The following is an 18,277-nucleotide window of genomic DNA, read 5'->3' as shown; positions in this document are numbered from 1 at the left end:
GGCTCGCTTTGGCCTCCCAGTCAGCGATCCACTGGGCTCCTGCGCGCTGGTCCTCCTGGTGCTTCCGGACCTCCTCCCGGACCGCCTCTTGCACCCGGGTGTCCAGGGCCACCTTCGCCACCTCCACCTCGCGAGACCTCTCCTCGAGCACGCGGGACTTTTCCTCGAGCCCGCGGGACCTTTCCTCGAGCTCGGCCTCCCTCTCTTCCGCCCGGTCCCTCAACTTCTTGAGCGACTCACGCTGGCGCCCAAGTTCTTTCTCTATGCCGGTGGCGTGAGCCTCCCGCTTGGCGAGGGACTTTCGGCCCTCCTCCAAATCCGCCTCGTCGGCAGTTAGCTGGCGGGCTCTCTCCTGCAGTTGTTCACGCCATCCCTGCAGAGTCGCAGAGAAGACGTCGAGCTCCCGCCTCCGGACATCGAGGTCCTCGCTGCGAGTCTCCAGCTCTGACTGTTGGGCTGCGAGGTGGGCCTCGAGGTCGGACCGTTGAGCAGCGAAGCCAACAACCTCCAGGGTGAACTCCAGCTCCCGCTGTGCCAAGGATTTCTCTCGGTTTGACACCGCGAACTCTCGGTCAAACACCTTCCTAAGGTTGGCTCTGTAGGCCTCTTGGTCCGCCTTGAGCTTTGACCGAGTTTCCGCGGCGTGGGAGGCTTCAGCCTTCGTGTGCGCCTCCAGACGGGTGTGCCAGTTGGAGAGGCGCTGACGCTCGCTCTCCAGAGCTGACCACTCCCGCCGGAAGGCCACCTCGGCGGAGGAGGTTGCTTCCTCGATCGAACGCCGAACTCGCAACAGCACCTGAGGAAGCGGAGTCGCATCCTCCTCCGGGAGCTGAAGCTGCAGGAGCCGCCTGCCAAAGACCACCTCCAACTCCTCCTCTGCAACAGGACCGGAGCTGGAGGTAGGGGCTTCCGCTGCGGCACTTGTCTCCGGCGCCTCCGTTGCCGCCGAGTCAGGCGCGGCCAGGCCCAGCTCCGGCACCTCCGCTGTCGCCGAGTGGGGCGGGGCCGGGCCCAGCTCCGGCGCCCCTGCTGCCGCCGAGTCGGGAGCGGCCGGGCCCAGCTCCGGTGCCCCCGCTGCCGCCGAGTCAGGCGCGGCCGGGCCCAGCTCCGGCGCCCCCGCTGCCGCCGAGTCGGGAGCGGCGGAGCCCAGCTCCGGCGCCCCCGCTGCCGCCGAGTCGGGCGCGGCCGAACCCAACTCCGGCGCCCCCGCTGCCGCCGTGGCGGACGCGGCCGCGTCGGGTACGGTTGCGGCCACCGCGTCGGGTGCCCCCGCCACCGATATGTCAGATGCGGTTGCGCCCTGCACCGGCACCTCCACCACCATGTCGGGTGCGGCTCCGCCCAGCTCTGGCGCCTCCGCCGCTGCAGCATCGGGGGCCGCGGCATCCAGAGCCGGCTTTTCAGCCACCACGGCATCGGGTGTGGCTGCACCCAGCACCGGCGCCACCGCCGCCGCCGCCGCACTGAGCACTGCAGAATCTAAAAATGGCACGCCAGTCAGCATCACGTCACGCACCATGGGGCTAGCACAGGTCGCCGTACCTGAGGGTTCCGCACCTGCTGCCGCCGTCGCTGTCGACGCCAGGGCCGCCGCCGCCTGGGCACCTGCCGATGTGCCAGCAATGGTAGAAGAACCGCTGGGGCGAGGAGCCCTGGTTGCAAAGCAGAAAAGCCATCAGGAGAAAAAAAAGGAAAAAACAGAGCAGCAGCACAAAGGAGGAGAGTAGAATGACACTAACCCGGAAGTACCGGGTACCCAGCGTCCCCGGAGCCCGGGCCTCCTCTCTTGCGGCTGCTGCTGTTGCTGCTGCTGCTGCCCTTGCAGCTGCGATACAGGCGCAACCCGGGCTTGCTCCCGCTGCTGCTGTCCCTGTGGCTGTGGCATGGGCGCAACCCGCGGTCGTACCTGTTGCTGCTGTTGCCGCCCGCGCGCCTGCTGCCGCTGCTCTTGCTGCTGCTGCTCTTGCTGCCGGCGGGAAGAATTCCTCGGCGGCGATGGTGGTGGTCCAGTTGCGCCAGAGGACCCGAGGGCGCCGGCAGCCCGGGAGCTACCCTGGCCTGCACCCTCAGAAGACCTCTGGCGCTTCGCGGCGGGCTCCGAGACCAGGGTCCCGTCGCCCCGGAGTAGCCTCCGCCGGCTTGCGTCTCCCGACGACGCACCGGAGCTGCCCTTTGCCCGGCTGGAGCCGGCCGCGACCGCACTGCTAGCCGCGGCCTGCTTCCCCTTCGTGGTGGCGCCGGACCCCGCAGCGCTCAGCGTAGCCTGATCCCCGGACGTGCCAGGGATCCGGAGCCCACGGTTCGGGTCACCTCCGGTCTGCCGTGGGGCCAGTCCCCCGTCGTCCAGGGTTGGCAGGGTGGCCAGCACCGCCACCCTCGCCGGGTCCTCGCAGAGGGGGACTATGCTCTGCGGAAGGATCAGATTCTCCGGGATGAAGGTGTCTCCCGTCACGTTCCGCACCAGGACCTCCAAGGCCTCCTGGGTCAGGTCGCTTCCCTCCCCGCGGTGGGTCCTGCTGCAATCGTTGAGGCCGGTGAAGCTCCTCGCCGGTCGCGGCCGCTGCTTCAGGGGGGCGATCCGGCGCTTCACGAAGTCCCCAAGCACGTGCCACGAGGTGAGGCCGCTCTCCGCCAGCGACCTGATCTTGTCCAACACGGAGTCAAACTCCGGCTGCAGCGATGGCTTGGCCCTCCAGGATGCCTTGTCGGAGGCGGGCCCCGCGGTCGGCAGGGCAAGGCGCTCGTTGGCTTCGGTGGTGGCGATCACCCAATCTCTGCGCCACTCCTCCCACCTTCCGCCAGCAAGACCGGGAATGTAAGGAGTCGGCAGGTCGCTCCTTATCTGGAAGTAGTACCCTCCCACTTCGTCCTTGCTCCTTCCGGACCTCACCAGGATGAAGAAGTAGCGGAAGAGGATGACGCAGGGACGCACTCCCACGAACATCTCGCATAAGTGCACGAAGATGGACGCCAGGAGGAGGGAGTGGGGCGTCAGATCCTGAAGCTGGAGGCCGAAGTCTTCCAGCAACAGCAGCAGGAATGAAGAAATCGGCAGTCCCACGCCGGCGGAGACGTGCGAAGTAAATAGCACAAACTCCCCGGCGCGGAGGTTGCCAAGGGGAACCGAGCCTGCTCGCACCCCCCAGCCGGTCTCCTGGGCACTCCACCCAAGCAGGCGGCGCACTGTGTTCAACTCTCCCTCGGTCTGGAAGCGGCGGGGATGAACAAGGGATGCCATTGCTTAGTGGAGGTGAGAGAAAGCCGGCGCAGGGGAGCAAGGGGCAAGGAAAGCTCGAAGGCAAAGGGGCGCAAAGGTTGGAGGAAGGAGACGAATGCGGGAAAGCAACCGCGGAATGCGGTACGCCCCGTTATAAGCCTGACTCAACCGGCGCGCCCCGGAACCGTCGCCAAAACTCAAGCGACGCCCACGCCTGGAGTTAACCGCCCAGACCATGACGTGGGGGCCCAGGCCCACCTGTCAGGGAGAGCGGGTAATCAATGGAGGTGTGAAAAGGCGGGATCCGAACCGTCGCCCGCGTGCGTGAAGCAAGGCGGAAGCTGAGCTGACGTGCGCGCATTAATCGCAGGCGTGGCCGAGCTTTTCGGGAGCTGCGCCGGTGGTAAATGATCCGTTTACTCTGGCCGCAACAATGCCGAACGTCGCGCGTATGACTAGGTGAACCACTGTTCGTGGGGCCCATAGTCAGTAAGCCGTTGCGATGTGATGAGGAAGCAACCAACCCGATGGGTGGTCAAAGCCGGTCAAGACCCCTGCAGAAAGGAGTTTCAAGCTATACAGAGCCAAATCGCAGAAGTGGCCCCACCTGTGGGTTCGTACCTCCCCCAAGGTGGGCCCGGGGGCCACTGTCGGTACCCTGAAGTAGGGATACCCACTCTTACTGCAGCAAGGCGGGGCCTGTATAGTTATCTGTAACTGCGTGGGAAGACGGAGTAGCCAGGTCCCACAGGCCAGGCATTTCCTTCACCAAGCCAACGGCCCCGGACCGTACCCCACCTGGGGATGGGTCCGGTGACGCCACGTGGGTCTAAAGAAGGGAAGCTCTGAGCTGACCTCCGAGGCCTCGGACCCCCAGAGGGGTCCGGGACCTCCTGCGCCCGTCCGGACTCCCCTCACCATGTAGGGGTCCGGAGCCGCCCCGTGTCCCAGAGGCGCGGGATCGTGTGCGAGTCTTCCGCAGGAAGACTCGCCCACCTACCGCATTTAATGCGATGGACAAGGCGTGCTCTGCCGCCGCGGTACACGAGACAGCCTTTGTCAGGCCCCGCTGCGCGCCGCATATTACCAAGGAGCACAGTGGAGCCGCCTGTGCCGCCCCCGCGCAGAGCCCGCCTGCAGCATTAAATGGATACGACAACACGGTGCTTTTCCATCATGCCGCCTACGCCGCAAGCTACTCCGCCCGCTTAAGCAACGTGGCAGGCGATGCCTCTAGCTACGTCAGGCTCCATCTCGACAAGACAGCACCAGGACATGATGGACGAAGGGCTCCGGGAGCAGGCGAGGGAATCCAAGAGAGATCTCCTTTGCCTGCGACGCCATAATATATGAACAGTACGTTATGCTGCATCGTTGGACCCACCTGTCGGGGACCCAACGGCTATGTACGCGCCCCCTTAAGATATAAAAGGGAGGCGCTCGCTGCGCACAGGACGATCGGACAGACTCAAGCTCTTGCAACCTTCTCACTCTCGTGGGAAGGCAATACAACACACAGTGGACGTAGGGTATTACGCTCCGGCGGCCCGAACCACTCTAAATCCAGCTGTGTTCATCGTGTTCTTGAGTGAGGTCGATCTAAGACCAGCTAACCCCCGAGTACACACCCTCAGGGCTAGGGCGGGTGCCATCCGCCACCCGGCTGTGGTTTGCAGCACCACGACAGGCAACCTTTGCAACTTCCAAAAGCCACCATGCAACTAGAATTCATCTAGATCTTACTTGGTTCTCGGTTTGGGATCAATGCAGCGGAGGAAGAATTTGTCAAATTCGGCTATAATTCTCCTTTATCGTACAGTTTTTTTTTCTGTATTGGTTCTTAATGTTTTCTTAAAATACGAATCATGTATAAGATGCCTTAGGCATCTTTCATCACTTAATAAACGAGGAGTTTGCCTTGCACACAGCAAACCTGGTGCCTGATAACTCCAAAGGCGCTTCATGTACCTAAACCAAGATAATTACCATTTTTTCCCAAGAGACCTGTGAAAGTCATCTTCATTGTTCGAGCGACAATGCAGTGATATGGAGAAGCACCTAACAATAATCATATAGCACCGAGTAACATAAGCATGTAATATCCAGCAAAAACTTATCAGTAAAAAGCCACAATATGGCCAAAAAAAATGAAGTAATGTGTGCCGTAGCCAATTATCCAGAAGTGTGTCATTTATTCGTAAAGTGGCCCATCATTGCATACTGCATGCAATCCCTTCAAATCCTGAAAAAGGAAAGAAAGGTGAATTAGAAAAAAAAAATGATTGCACTAGGAAGCTCCAAACTCATATATGATCAACATTTAATTTCCACTAGATTCTGAAATCTTCACAGTTGAAAGATGAGAAGAAAAGATATGTAGAGAAACCGATAGCAGTCTTCCTATTGGCAGTTGGCATTAGATTTCCATCTCTCCCCTATTGCTTTGGAAGAATAGAAAAATAGATCACCCCACACACGAAGGGAACATCTTCCCATTATCTTAAGCCTTGCAACACCGTGGGGTTTAAGTGCCACGGCTATCTGTAACTCGCGGTTCAAAAGCAATTTAAGGCTAAATATCATATTCTAGTCACAAGTGAAAAGATCCTGCGCATTAATGTTGCAGGAGTGAGTCAAACGCCTAATCTTCTCACACACGCACGAGCGCGTCCAACTAACAATGCATTAAAGCATCCGAAGCATCTTTTAAAAAAACAGAAGAAAAAACAATGCATTAAGCTAGAATTTGTTTAATTTAGTTTGAAGATAGTGGACTCAGAGTGCACGCATCACATTAATCTTCCTTTTAATGCTAGTACGAACTCAAGAGTTGACTACTGCAAGAAACTGACACGTTGTTAGAGGGAACAAAGCATTAACGCAGTTGCTTCAAGATACCGCCATGAACTTCATAGCCCAACTTGAATAAACTACACAAAAAAGTTTTGAACCTCCATAATACCACCATAAGTGTCTTAGTTCAAACTATAGTCCTAATGTCAACACATAGGACCAGTCTAGATCTTAATCATTATTTTTCCAGTTCATGTTCTGTTCCAGCTTATACTTGTACTATATGCTCTAAACAATTTAACCATATGCTTCTATTATTTGTTTAAACTTTCTGTAGAAGATATACAGAGCACTGGTGCAACATGACATAATATTATTGAAATTATAGGAGAACAGTTGATGAAATTATTAAGCCAAGCAGAGCATTTTATGACTCAAAATTTGAATAGTTTCTAGCAACATGCCAAAAAATGGATCATATGATTCAGTCAATCCTATAAGTGAAATTGCATTAGACTCGTTACTATAGTCCAATCTACATTAGACCCACTTCTTCAAGGGATTTGCCTACATGTCAGAAGGTCCTCATGCAGAGAGATTCCTTTAGTCAAATAATCACACCTCAATCACCAAACAAAGATCAAGAAGGACAAATTAGCACCCCATATGAACCAGGCCAAGAACTGCTAACTTCCACCAAAGAGGCATTACCACAGGATTCAGTTCGTGCACCATGATGGTAGACATGTGCCGCGACATGCACATACACTCGTGCGCATGCCCACAGGAAGACATAGTGCTCACAGGCACACATCCCACTAAGAATCTAAGACGGGCAACCACATAAGCAGAGAGTTTAAATATTTTTTATATACTCCCCAAATTGTTGTTACTGTTATGAAGCTACTACTATGAATACCATAAGGTCAATGTTTGAATCAAAGCTCGTTTTCATTAATAACAAGATCAATGACCTGGGAGAGTGGTATTGGTGCAGGACCATACGTGGGCAAGTTATTAATATCCTCGACATGAAGATAAGTTTGTCTGCCATAAACAGGCCGCAAAAGATCCATACACCTAAACACAAAAGATCGTGCACCACCTATGGAAGAGGTGCTCCAGCAGGCTAGGTGGGTAGCCAGTAGCCACTAACACTAGGTGAGGTTTATATACCTAGGATAGCACATGCAAAGCACTAACTTTCAAGCACATCTGCACAAGTATTTTGTATCTACGAATTTACTAATATCCCGTTATAATCCAAAAAGCATGACCATCATGGCTCGCCAATGATCCCACCATGTTGATCTGTTCAAGCTCAACTTTCTTTCTTTTTTTTTTTTTGCCATAATAACCAATACCTCAAAATTTCGTAAAGCAAATATAATAACAAGCCATGCTCTGGTTAGTTACTAAGCATATGTGAATTTGTACTCTGAGAAGCCCATTTTCTAGCTAGATCAGCTCCATGCCATTGTCTTAGCAATCATGGCTTGCAATGTAATCCACTTATTTGCTGATTTACACATGTATCATCCTAGAAGCATTACTCTAATCACCATGATTAGCATTGGGTTTATGAAGCCCAAAAACTACTATGAGCTCTGACATTTCTCAATCACATTATGCTGGACCACAAAATCACACATAGGCATCTTGTATGCAGGTACGCAGACGAAAAGGCAAGAAGCACTATGAAAGGTGAGTCCACTTGAATCCATCTAGGAATCAGTCTACTCTAAACGCTTTCTATAAGACTAGGACAAGAGGCCATAATTTAACAGACGTGTGACTGTGACATGTTACTTACTAACTTACTGCAGTACCGATTTCTGCAACTGGCCATAACCAGAGGTATCCAAATGGAAGCATCTGAAAGTATCTTTCCTCCAACCAAAAGGTAAATAGCATGTGAGCATTAATGGCAACTGCTTGACATGTTAGTGTAGTGAGTGCAATGTAGCCTAGTGGACTTTCAAGTAATAAGAACACAACTAAATTCTATAGAACTGCAAACAAGGCAGGCAGGGTGAGCCTGCCTAGGTTCAAGCCGAGTGTAAGTTGGCCTTTGAGCTTACAGCTGAGCACTAGCTTGGCTCCGCCAAAGCTCATGGAGGCTCAAGCTCAGCTGAAGGAAGCTCGAGAAATCGGTTAATTGAGTTTATAATAATCTGGAAATGCAGGGAAAGAGGTGTTTTTTTTCTACAGTTCAATATAAAACCTTCTGTGACAGCTCAAGTAAACTCAAGCTCAGCTCACCAAACTGAGCAACTACTTCATGTACAAGCTTGGGGATAGTTTTGGTAAGCGCGATACCAGCTTAAAATTTGGGATGCAAACATCATGTCTTGGGAAAACTAGGGAGTGAGTTGAGCCATAATCATACCAATGAACCTTGGTCTAGGCATAAGCTCAGCTTATGTAGAGTTTGAACTGGGCTCAAATCAAGCTTTGCAAGGACCGCACGTGTTGCTCATGAGCATTGAGACCTTTTGACAGATCTGCATTTGAACTAAACAGGCCCGACACTTCATGAGTATGGCATCAAGTAAACCAATAAGTTATAATGTTATATTTTTCATGCCTTCTCCAGAATTGAAATCCTGAAACTACCAACCTTTGGTATCAACAATAAAAGAAGATGTGCCTGGTTGTATCGGATTTTTCAAACACTGCTGGGATCAGAAGGACTGCTATCAGGAAATACAAACAAATTCCACCTCAATATTGGTTCTCGCTATGATTAGTTGATTACAGAAACTAACAGTTTTCAACCATAAACTTGACTGTTAATATCTCAGTTGTTCAGTTAGCACATTGGCACAAACATGTTTAAATGCACATCACATGTTAAATCTGTATATGCTTTAACATCCACACCTGATTAAAAAAAAAGGACGTACCCAGTGTCGTAGGCTCCCGCACTGCGCGGGGTCTGGGGGAGGTTATTAGCAGGATGTCTTTCCCACACACCGTGCAATGTGTAGAGACCACCGCTCGAACCTGTGACCTCTCGGTTCACAGGCGGCAAGCACTACCACTTGCACCAGGCCGCCCTTTTTCATCCACACCTGATGGAAATGTAAAATAATTTTATACTTTAGGCATTGACATTTTGAGTCAGAAGTCAATACATATTAAAATTCAGCAGTGCAACATTACAATTAAAATTTGATCTTTCTATTACTCTATATATGGCCACTTACTTGGATCTCCAGCAAATGTAAGCATGTGACCTTCTAAAAATTATTTTCAAAAAGTTTATGCATAGCTGCACATAATGCTATGCGTAAGTTAATGTGACTACTGCTTGGTGACAAATAGTTGCAGTAGAAAATGGAAGACCACAGAATCGCTGTGAATATTGAACAAAAAAGTAGAGACACCATGTTTGTGTCCTTGCCAAGTTAATAATAGAAGCACATATATTGATGAACAATATTGATGAACATAGAAGCATTTGCCTTAACAGTACTACTGACAGGCAATACAGTATTGATTCTTAAGGGTCAAGATTAAAAGTACCTTCATAACAAATACAAAAAAACTTCATGTCTTGATCAGGACCATATTTGTACAACAGCAACCTGATCTTCCACGAAGCCTGCAAGAGATTACAAGAACACCCATAAAAGAAATACTCCAGTGCTAGTTGTGTTTGGAAAATGCAACTGAACTCAGCAGTGACCACGCGCAGGATTATATACTGAGGCATGCATGTTCAGCAGCTCCATAACTTATAGTAAATGAACTTCTGAAGCGATAGATCTCATTTAGACGCTGGTGTTATTCAAGTTCAAGCCATAAATGAACATGTGTTTTCATTTACTTGAGAAGATGGTGTTCAACAGCTCACTATAAAAAAAAAGTTCATATAAAAGGTCAGGTAGAGCTAAAATAACTTGACAGAATTTAATTAACATAGTGCAGTCCAAAGTTTAAAGTTTGAATGTTTGATTTTGATATAATAACAAGATGAGAGGGTTCTCTTCCCAACAAATTTGACACTCAGTTCATGCAAGATGATAGGACATTTAGGATACAAGCAGTTATGAGATAACTATTAACACTAGCAAAATTGTCTGTGCATTGGAACAGTGAAACAAATCAAACTATTACATGCGCATAGATAGTTCATTTGAAAATGGTGGCATAGAGAGAGGGAATACAAATGACAAAATCAGACCTATGGGCATTGGTGGGTAAATAAGGTGAAGTTTAGGGGCAAAGTGGTGGTGGCACACCATCACCACCAACTCCAATGTTTTAAGTAGTAGAGAAATTGCAACGAGCATAAGTAGCACACAAAAAGGCTTTGATGAATGATGACCCACATAAAAATCAATATCTTATTAAAGCATTTGTGAAGTCCAAATCTACTGATGCAACTTTTGCACACAAAAAACATGCATGTACTTTGACTTAACTATTAGTCAACAACAACAACAACAACATAGCTTTTTTTCCCAAGCAAGTTGGGGTAGGCTAGAGATGAAACCTGAAAGAAATAAGTTCAAGGTTCAGGCACATTGATAGCTAGTCTCCAAGCGCTCCTATCCAAAGCTATCTATTTAGAAATATTCCAATCCTTAAGGTCTCTCTTAACCGACTCATCCCACGTCAGTTTAGGTCTACCTCTACCCCTCTTTACATTATCGACCCGCTCAAGAACCCCATTACGCACCGGCGCCTCAGGAGGCCTTTGTTGGACATGTCCAAACCATCTCAGCCGATGCTGGGTAAGTTTCTCCTCAATTGGTGCCACCCCGACCCTATCCCGAATGACTTCGTTCCGGACTCTATCCCTCCTTGTGTGCCCGCAAAACCACCGCAACATCCGCATCTCTGCTACACTCAGTTGCCGGACATGTCGCCTTTTTGTAGGCCAACATTCAGCACTGTATAACATCGCCGGACGAATTGCTGTCCTATAGAATTTGACTTAACTATTAGTCAAAGCTTACAAATTTTGACATCTCAAATCCCAATATGCCCTATAAATGAAACAAAGGGGGTACTAGGAAGAAACTTAAAACAGAATAGGTAACTAATATTAATATTGCTAAGCCAGTTCGAAGGGGATTATATAGAAAGTTGTAGAATCAGTATTTCTATAATGCTTACAGGGTCAAGATTACATGCTACAACATGCTAGTTTTCTTAACCTGGAATGATCCCAAGATGGCCAAGCAGGCTCATTTCTTGTTAGAATACCTCCAAGAAGCCTAATAGAATTAAAGATTCAATATATAGCAGGAAACAAACCAAGTGCATACGTTGGTTTCACATCCAAGCGATTACCAATCATTAATGTAATTTGTAACCCTTCTCCAGAAAATCTCAAATCATCAATCCTGAAATTTGGCAAGACCATATCGGATAGGATAAGTTTCAAGAACGACTCCCTTAGATAACTAACAGGTTACACTAATCCAAGCATCTGATAAAAGTAGGGATGCAGTTTTCCTTTTTCTGGATCACTGGGTCAAACCAAAAATCATCCAAACGAAGTATTCCAAAGCAAGAAAAAGAAAATGAACTAAGTGACCCAGAATGTAACACCCCTGTGTTAATCGTACTCGCTAACCACGTGTTTAATCGCTAATCATGGCCTAAGCGCGTCATTAGCGTTAACCGATTTCGCGCGTTAAACATTGTTTTAGCCGTGTTCGTCTACGTTTTTCTCCTTGATCCGAGCTCCAAATCAACTTCCGCCCAAAACAAAAGTTGTAGATCTTCTTTTCCTCTACAACTTTTATTTTGGTCAAATTCCAAGTTTCTATATGAAATTTGGAGTTTCAGCCGGTCAAATTCGAGTCAAAATCGTCAAACGAAGAAACAGTGGTTTTCCTGTGCTCGTCACGGTGTAGCTCGCCGGCCATACCGGCGACTGTGGCCGGCGGTGAGCTTCCACGCATCGGCAATCGCGCCCGACGCCGCTCTTCTCCTCGCGCTGGCCTGGAAGCTTCCCGTTCCAGTGCCGTTTCTCGTTTCTCTTCCCTGTCATCTCCATCCTCGAGCTCGCGCGGGGCTTGGCCGAGCAAGCTCGCCATCGACGACTGCGCCTGCCATTCCTCGCCATCCCACCTCATTTCCTCGCGCCCAGAGCCGCGCGACCTCACCTCGCACACACTCCGCCCCTCCCCGAGCCCGTTCGAGTTGTTTCCCGGCCGAATCGGGCGTTTCCGTCGCGACCACCATTGCTGTCCTCGTCGAGCTCCGTCCCTCTTCGTTGAGCTCCCACCTCCGGCACTTCCCCGCCCAAAACGAACCCTCGGTGAGCTCCACAGCAACCTCCTCTCGCTCCCCGACCTTTTCCCCGCCGGAATCCGCCACCACCGCCACCGCAGCGTCGCCGCGCCGCCACCGCACCGCGCACGCCGCGGAGCAGCTCTGCGCGCGCCCGCGCTGCACCACCGCGCGCCCCGCAGCCGCCAGCCCGCCGCGGACGCTACGCCGCCGCCTGGACGCCGCCTCCGCCGCCGGCCGGGCCGGAACGGCCGCGCGCCGCCGTTGCCCTGCCTCTGCGCCGCCGCGAGCCGCGCTGCGCGCGCGCCCTGCCGCGCCGCCGCGGTGTCTGGCCGCCTCGCCGGCCATGGCCTGGCGCGCGGGGAGCAGAGGAGGGGGGCGGGCCGGGCTCGCTGACGGGTGGGCCCCGGTTGTCAGCCCCCCCCCCTTTTATCTTTATGTTTTTCAATCTTTATTGCTTTATTTCGGCTGGAATTTCTAAATTGCATATAAATTCGTAGGAAAATCCTAAAAATGCAAAATAAATTTTGTTAGGTTTCTAAAATCATGATCTTCAGAGGAAAAATACTTAAGCATGCATTTTGTCACTTTTGCCCTGCTAAAAATTCGGGTTGTGTTTAAACGAGTTTATTTATTACCGATTGTTGTACGGCTCTAAAAATTATGAAAAATTCGTAGTGGCTTACTCCTTGCATGTGTAATCCACTATAAAAATTTCAGGTGCTGGTGTTGTGCACTTTTGTGTAGATCTAATTATGTTTCGTTTACCTTGCTAGGGTTGTTTTAATGCTTTGTTAGCAGCAAAAAAATGTTGGAAAATTTCTGTGGCATGCTTTATCGTTATCACGTTAAGCTGGTAAATTTTGTTGCTAGGTCATGTATGTAAGTTAGGGTTTTGCTTATAGTTTGCCCCTAGCTATACTCCTTTCTTTATTTAAATGTTGTTAGTTATTTGTTTCATGCACGTGTAACCTCAACAAAACAAACGTCTGTCTTAATTCATACTGCTCTAAGCAAGTTTAGTAGTTGTTTTGGAAGGAAACACTTCAGGCTAAATGATTTGAACTTTGGATTTCGCATCATAAGCACTCATGCTTTGCACTGTGTCCTAACGGTTGCATGGCATATTTTTATTCGTGTAGACGCCGCGAACGAAGTCGCCTACGAGTTGATCGCTGAGCCGGTCCAGGAGCCACGAGCAGAGGAGCAGCAGGAGGACGCCGTTGAGCACGCCCCAGAAGACCTCGTTAACCCCGCTGACCTGCAAGGCAAGCCCCGGAGCATAACCATAATTTAAATTATTCAATGTTTATGTAAGTATTTGTGCATTTATGTTCTAGGAGTTGAATGGAACCATAGTATGCATGTTTTCCCTAGGTACCGTGGGTCTCTACTAGTAGGCAGGCACCGTTAGAACTGCTTGCTAATTGGGAACCCGGTAGAAGCCGAGTGATTCCTGGCACTCGCGATAGATATGTCTTGTTCTTATGAAAAGTTAGCGGAAAATGAATCTTTGAGAAAAAGAAAGAATAAATGGAGACCGGGCGGAAATGAGTTGGATTGTTGGTATGGAATGGATGGAAAGTAAGCTCCGCCTGTGTCGATTGAGGACCGTACCGTTGTTGGCAGTGCTGACTGAGTTTGAACAGTACTAACCACATGCCGGAAGTAGGAGGTAGTCGAAACCGGTAAGCTAATTACCTGAATTGCAACGATACTTTGAATCGCGATCTGCTATTCTGGGAGTGGGATGATGGCGGGTGTTGGAGTGTATGTCGCCTCCGGGTTCTCTGGGGGTTCGCCGTGAGGGACCCTTCACCCGGGTTTTGGCAGGCGTGATTCAGACGTCGGGGTGATGATGGGAACAGTTGACGTGTGTGGCCCGACGGGGTTTTCACGTGTCGTGTGAGTTAGGTCCGCCTTGCAAGGTTAAATCGGATCGATTCGCCGTCTCTCTCGGTTAAGAGAACCTTGGTCACTTTGTCACATCGTAGTAAGAAAGTGAAATGAAAACGGAATGGAAAAGGTTGGTTTGTGGGTTACTGAAGAATAATCTGATCCACCATGTGTGCTCCAGATGTTTAGGCAAATTTAGTTAATACTCGCTGTATTAAATGGAGCTAAAATATTGAAAGTAAGGATTCACTTCTAGCAGCCTTTCAGCAAAAGAACTCCAGAGCCAAAAAGCTTTGCATGTATAGGTATTGGGCTAAGTATACCCAAAGTCGGGTAAGCCTTACTGAGTATTAGTATACTCAGGGTTGTTGTTGTAACCCTTCTAAGCAGGTTGCGTTCCCGCTGACTTCGAGGAGGTATGTGCGTCCTGGATTGGACAGCCGCTTCCTCCTGGGTGGACCGTCGTGTGGGCCCCGTCTTCCCCGTGAAGATTGGGCAGGTTGGCGTCACATCGGTGGGCAGGATGTGGAGCTCACCTTTTATCATCGTCGTGGTTATCGTATTGTATTTCGAACTCAGTTTTTAACCTTCCGTTGTGTTTTTGAACTCTGTCGTTTGTATTCGAACCTTTTATGTAAAACATGTGTTGTAAATTAATTTGAAGTCTTCTGTATGCTGGTATCATCTGTGCTCGTCTTCGTACGGGTCTACTAGTGCAATTGTGATCCTGGAGTACAGTAGTTTAATCGGGAATTACCCGACAGCCTGTCAGATTACACCGTTTTAAGTGCACAGTAACTTGATTAAGTATTAAGATGATGGTTAGCGCACTTAAGCCGGTTTAATTTGGGCGGAGCTGTTACACAGAACTACACATTGGATACCCACATGCATCCCTAGATAAAAGTGGTCCTAGGCCAGCAACCATTTCATTTTATCAATGGTAGCAGTTAGGAATAATAATGGGCCTAAAAATTTAGCCTAGAATTTTATGGATCAGGCTCATATTTTACATATTTTTTTAGTTAAGGATGATTAAGTGTTGAGTTGGATTGAAGGGGGCATTAGGGCCAGGATCCATTATCACCCCTAGTAGTAGTAGCAGTTTGTTTGCTGGAAATCTGAGTTCGCCGGTAATCACTAAAAAAACACTAGATGACTAGAATTAATTGGTAAAATTTGATGCGGTGATGCAATCAGGAAAAAAGAAGAAAAAACTAAGCAGGAGGGAACACTCACAGGAAATCATTTCATCAGCAATGGCAGCAGTGGATGGTCTCACCAGCAATCAAAGCATCCTCCCAGCTCTAAGAATGTTTAATTGGCAGGAAACTATGAGAACACTAAGCAAATTAAGTGTGGTTTCCTGCCTATTATTAACACAACAGCCTGTCGCTCAGCATTTTGTCTATATCAGTTTATGCTGAACTTCCGCCATCTGCATGACTTCAGTAATGATATCTTGTTTTCCATCCATTCATAGCAGTCATGAGGTCTCTTTTCTTCATTCGCAACCCCCTAAGGTTTCAATGGGGCCCAGCAACATAAGTCAAGATAAATACCATCGTTCTAGTCAAAACAGCTTCACTGCAAAACTAGGGTACGACCTGCAATTTTTGTTATCCTCTTTTCAGTCATCTCAGCCCTAAGTTCAGAAACATCTCCCCACCTGTCAATGTTAGCATACATATTTGATAGAGAGACATAATTTCCAGCATTATCCGGTTCAATTTCAAAAAGCTTCTTTGCTGCAATTTTTCCAAGCTCAATGTTACCATGAAGCTTGCATCCGCCCAGCAGTGCACCCCATGCTCCAGGATGAGGTTTCCCTGGCATCGACATTATAAGCTCGTATGCCTCATTTAGCATCCCACAGCATCCAAGAAGACTGACAAGGCAAGCATAATGCTCACCAGAAGGCGCAATCAAGTACACATTCTTCATCATATCAAAGAACTTCTTCCCTTCTTCTACTAGACCAGCATGACTGCAAGCTGTTAAAACAACTGTAAACACAGCATTATCGGGGGAAAAGCCCTCCAAAAGCATCCGAGAGAAAAGTTCAACAGCCTTATTAGCTGAACCATGGAGGCAATGACCTTGCATCAGTGAACAATATGAAAACACATCTCGAACTGGCATTGACTCAAACAAAACAGTAGCCCTCTCCAAGTTCCCACACTTTGCATTCATGTTCACAAGGCCAGCCAACACATGGACATTGTTCACATCTATCGAGTACTTTGCGATGTAATCTTCAATCCACCGTGCCAACCTGGCGTTACCTAATTGGGAGCATGCTGACATCAGACCAACAACAACAAGCTCGTCTGGACGTATGCCTTGCTCTTGGAACTCATCGAAAATCATCAATGCCTCTCCAGGGTAACCATTCTGCGCATAACCTGATATCATTGCTGACCATGAGAACACATCCCGGTCCTCTAACTTATCAAACAATGATCTAGCAGCTTCCAAGTTCCCTGACTTTGCATACCCACCAATCAACGATGTGCATGCCGTAGCAGTTCTGTCAGGCATTTCATCAAACAGCCTCCTTGCGCCCTCCAAGTCCCCACACTTTACATACCCATCAACCATCACATTCCAGTGCACCACGTTCCGCTGTGGCATTCTATCAAACAGCTCTCTGGCGGCGACAATGTCACCATTGTTGACATACGCCACAATAATGGCGGTCCAGGAAACATCGCTGGGGATGTCGATCTGATCAAATAGAGCCCGGGCCGTGCAGGCCGTTCCGCACCTCCCGTAGAACTGGATGAGCGCCGTGCGGACGAAGAGGTCGGCGTGGACGCCGAGGCGGATGGCGGCGGCGTGCAGGGCGCGTCCGGCTGGGATGCAGGATGCGCGGGCGCACGCGCGGAGGAGGCAAGGGAATGAGAAGGAGTCGGGGCGCACGCCTCGTCGGAGGAGGAGGTTGAACTCGGCGAGCGCGGCGTGGAGCGGGGCGTGGCGAGCGAGGGACGCAAGCACGGCATTGCGGAGGCGCAGCGGGGCGGCGTGGGATTCGAGAAGCGCGGTGATGAACGAGGCGGCGACGGAGGGGCACTCAAGGGCGTCGCAGGCAGCGGCGAAGCGGGCGAGGAGGGCGTGATGGTTGTGGAGGCCAAGGCGGATGATGCGGGCGTGGAGCTGAGCGACGCAGCGAGTCGTGCGGCAGCGGCCGAGGAGGGTGGCCACCGCGGGGGATGGCCTGCTGGCGGCGGCGGCGATGGAGGAGGGGGACGCGAGGTCATTGCAGGTAGTGGCGAAGCGGGCGAGGAGGGCTTGGTGGTTTTGGAGGCCGAGGAGGACGATGCGGGATCGGACCTGCGCGACGCAGCAGGCGGTGCGGCAGCGGCCGAGGAGGGTGGCGACCGTAGGGGATGGCCGGCCGGCGGCGGGTGTCATGCGGCTACGGCGGCGAGTTGGGAAGGTGACCAGGCGGGTCGTGGCATTTGCATTTGGCGTACCTTTCGGCCTTTTCAAGTGGGCGTGAGTTGGGAGTTGGGCTTGGGCCTGCTCGGTGCTTGGCAAATTTTTTTTATTTTTTGAATTTACCCGTGAATTTACATTTCCTCTTAAAAAGGCTCATATAATTTTAGAAGGACAATTTTACGCAAATTAGTTATTTTTAGATAAAAAATAGTCATCGTATTGACAATATCACTTCTTTTGTTGTGCATTGCTTTATCAATACAATTTCTTCAAGAATGACTTAAATTTGACTATATTTATATATATTTTTAAGAAAAAAGCCTAAATTACTCTCATGTACTATAGCCAAAGTCTGGATAACCTCCTAAAATATAATTTAATTCAATTTACCTCCTAAACTATGCAATTTAATACATTTTACACCATAATACAATTTGTATTTTTTGTTTCTTCATACACTAGTTGAATTTTAATTTCAAATTTTGCAGAATAGTAGTGGACATTACAATGCATATTAAAAAAATTGTTATAATTTTTTATTCATTAATTTTATATAATTTTGAACTCCAATTATTAATTTATTATTAAATATACTAACCTATCAAAATAATAATAATAAATTGTGATATATTTTCTAAGATGTGTTATGATATTTACTATCATCTTGTAAAATTTGAG

The 18,277-nt window shown here is 49.5% G+C and overlaps 1 protein-coding gene across 7 annotated transcripts; it reads right to left on the bottom strand.

The window, feature by feature from the left end:
* Positions 1-5,186: 5,186 nt before the first annotated feature.
* Positions 5,187-17,604, bottom strand: LOC120640933 (putative pentatricopeptide repeat-containing protein At5g37570). Of its 7 annotated transcripts, none has more exons than XM_039916871.1 (5): positions 15,398-17,604; positions 11,290-11,367; positions 9,539-9,868; positions 8,917-9,084; positions 5,187-5,459 (listed from the first exon to the last, which is right to left on the bottom strand). In XM_039916871.1, exon 1 carries the CDS (start codon positions 17,570-17,572, stop codon positions 15,743-15,745), a length of 1,830 nt encoding a protein of 609 aa, XP_039772805.1. In that variant the 5' UTR covers positions 17,573-17,604; the 3' UTR covers positions 5,187-5,459; positions 8,917-9,084; positions 9,539-9,868; positions 11,290-11,367; positions 15,398-15,742. The 7 variants fall into 7 exon arrangements, with proteins under 7 accessions (XP_039772805.1, XP_039772806.1, XP_039772810.1 ...); XM_039916872.1 differs by having other exon boundaries at positions 9,539-9,617; XM_039916876.1 differs by lacking the exon at positions 8,917-9,084.
* Positions 17,605-18,277: the final 673 nt, after the last annotated feature.

Source organism: Panicum virgatum, chromosome 7K (assembly GCF_016808335.1).
Source record: "Panicum virgatum strain AP13 chromosome 7K, P.virgatum_v5, whole genome shotgun sequence".
Taxonomy (NCBI): Eukaryota; Viridiplantae; Streptophyta; class Magnoliopsida; order Poales; family Poaceae; genus Panicum; species Panicum virgatum.
This window is presented reverse-complemented; position numbering and strand designations above follow the sequence as displayed.

What these genes read in the sequence shown, in the direction of transcription:
- LOC120640933 (XM_039916871.1), bottom strand. Translation starts at nt 17,572, where the DNA reads ATGACACCCGCCGCCGGCCGGCCATCCCCTACGGTCGCCACCCTCCTC.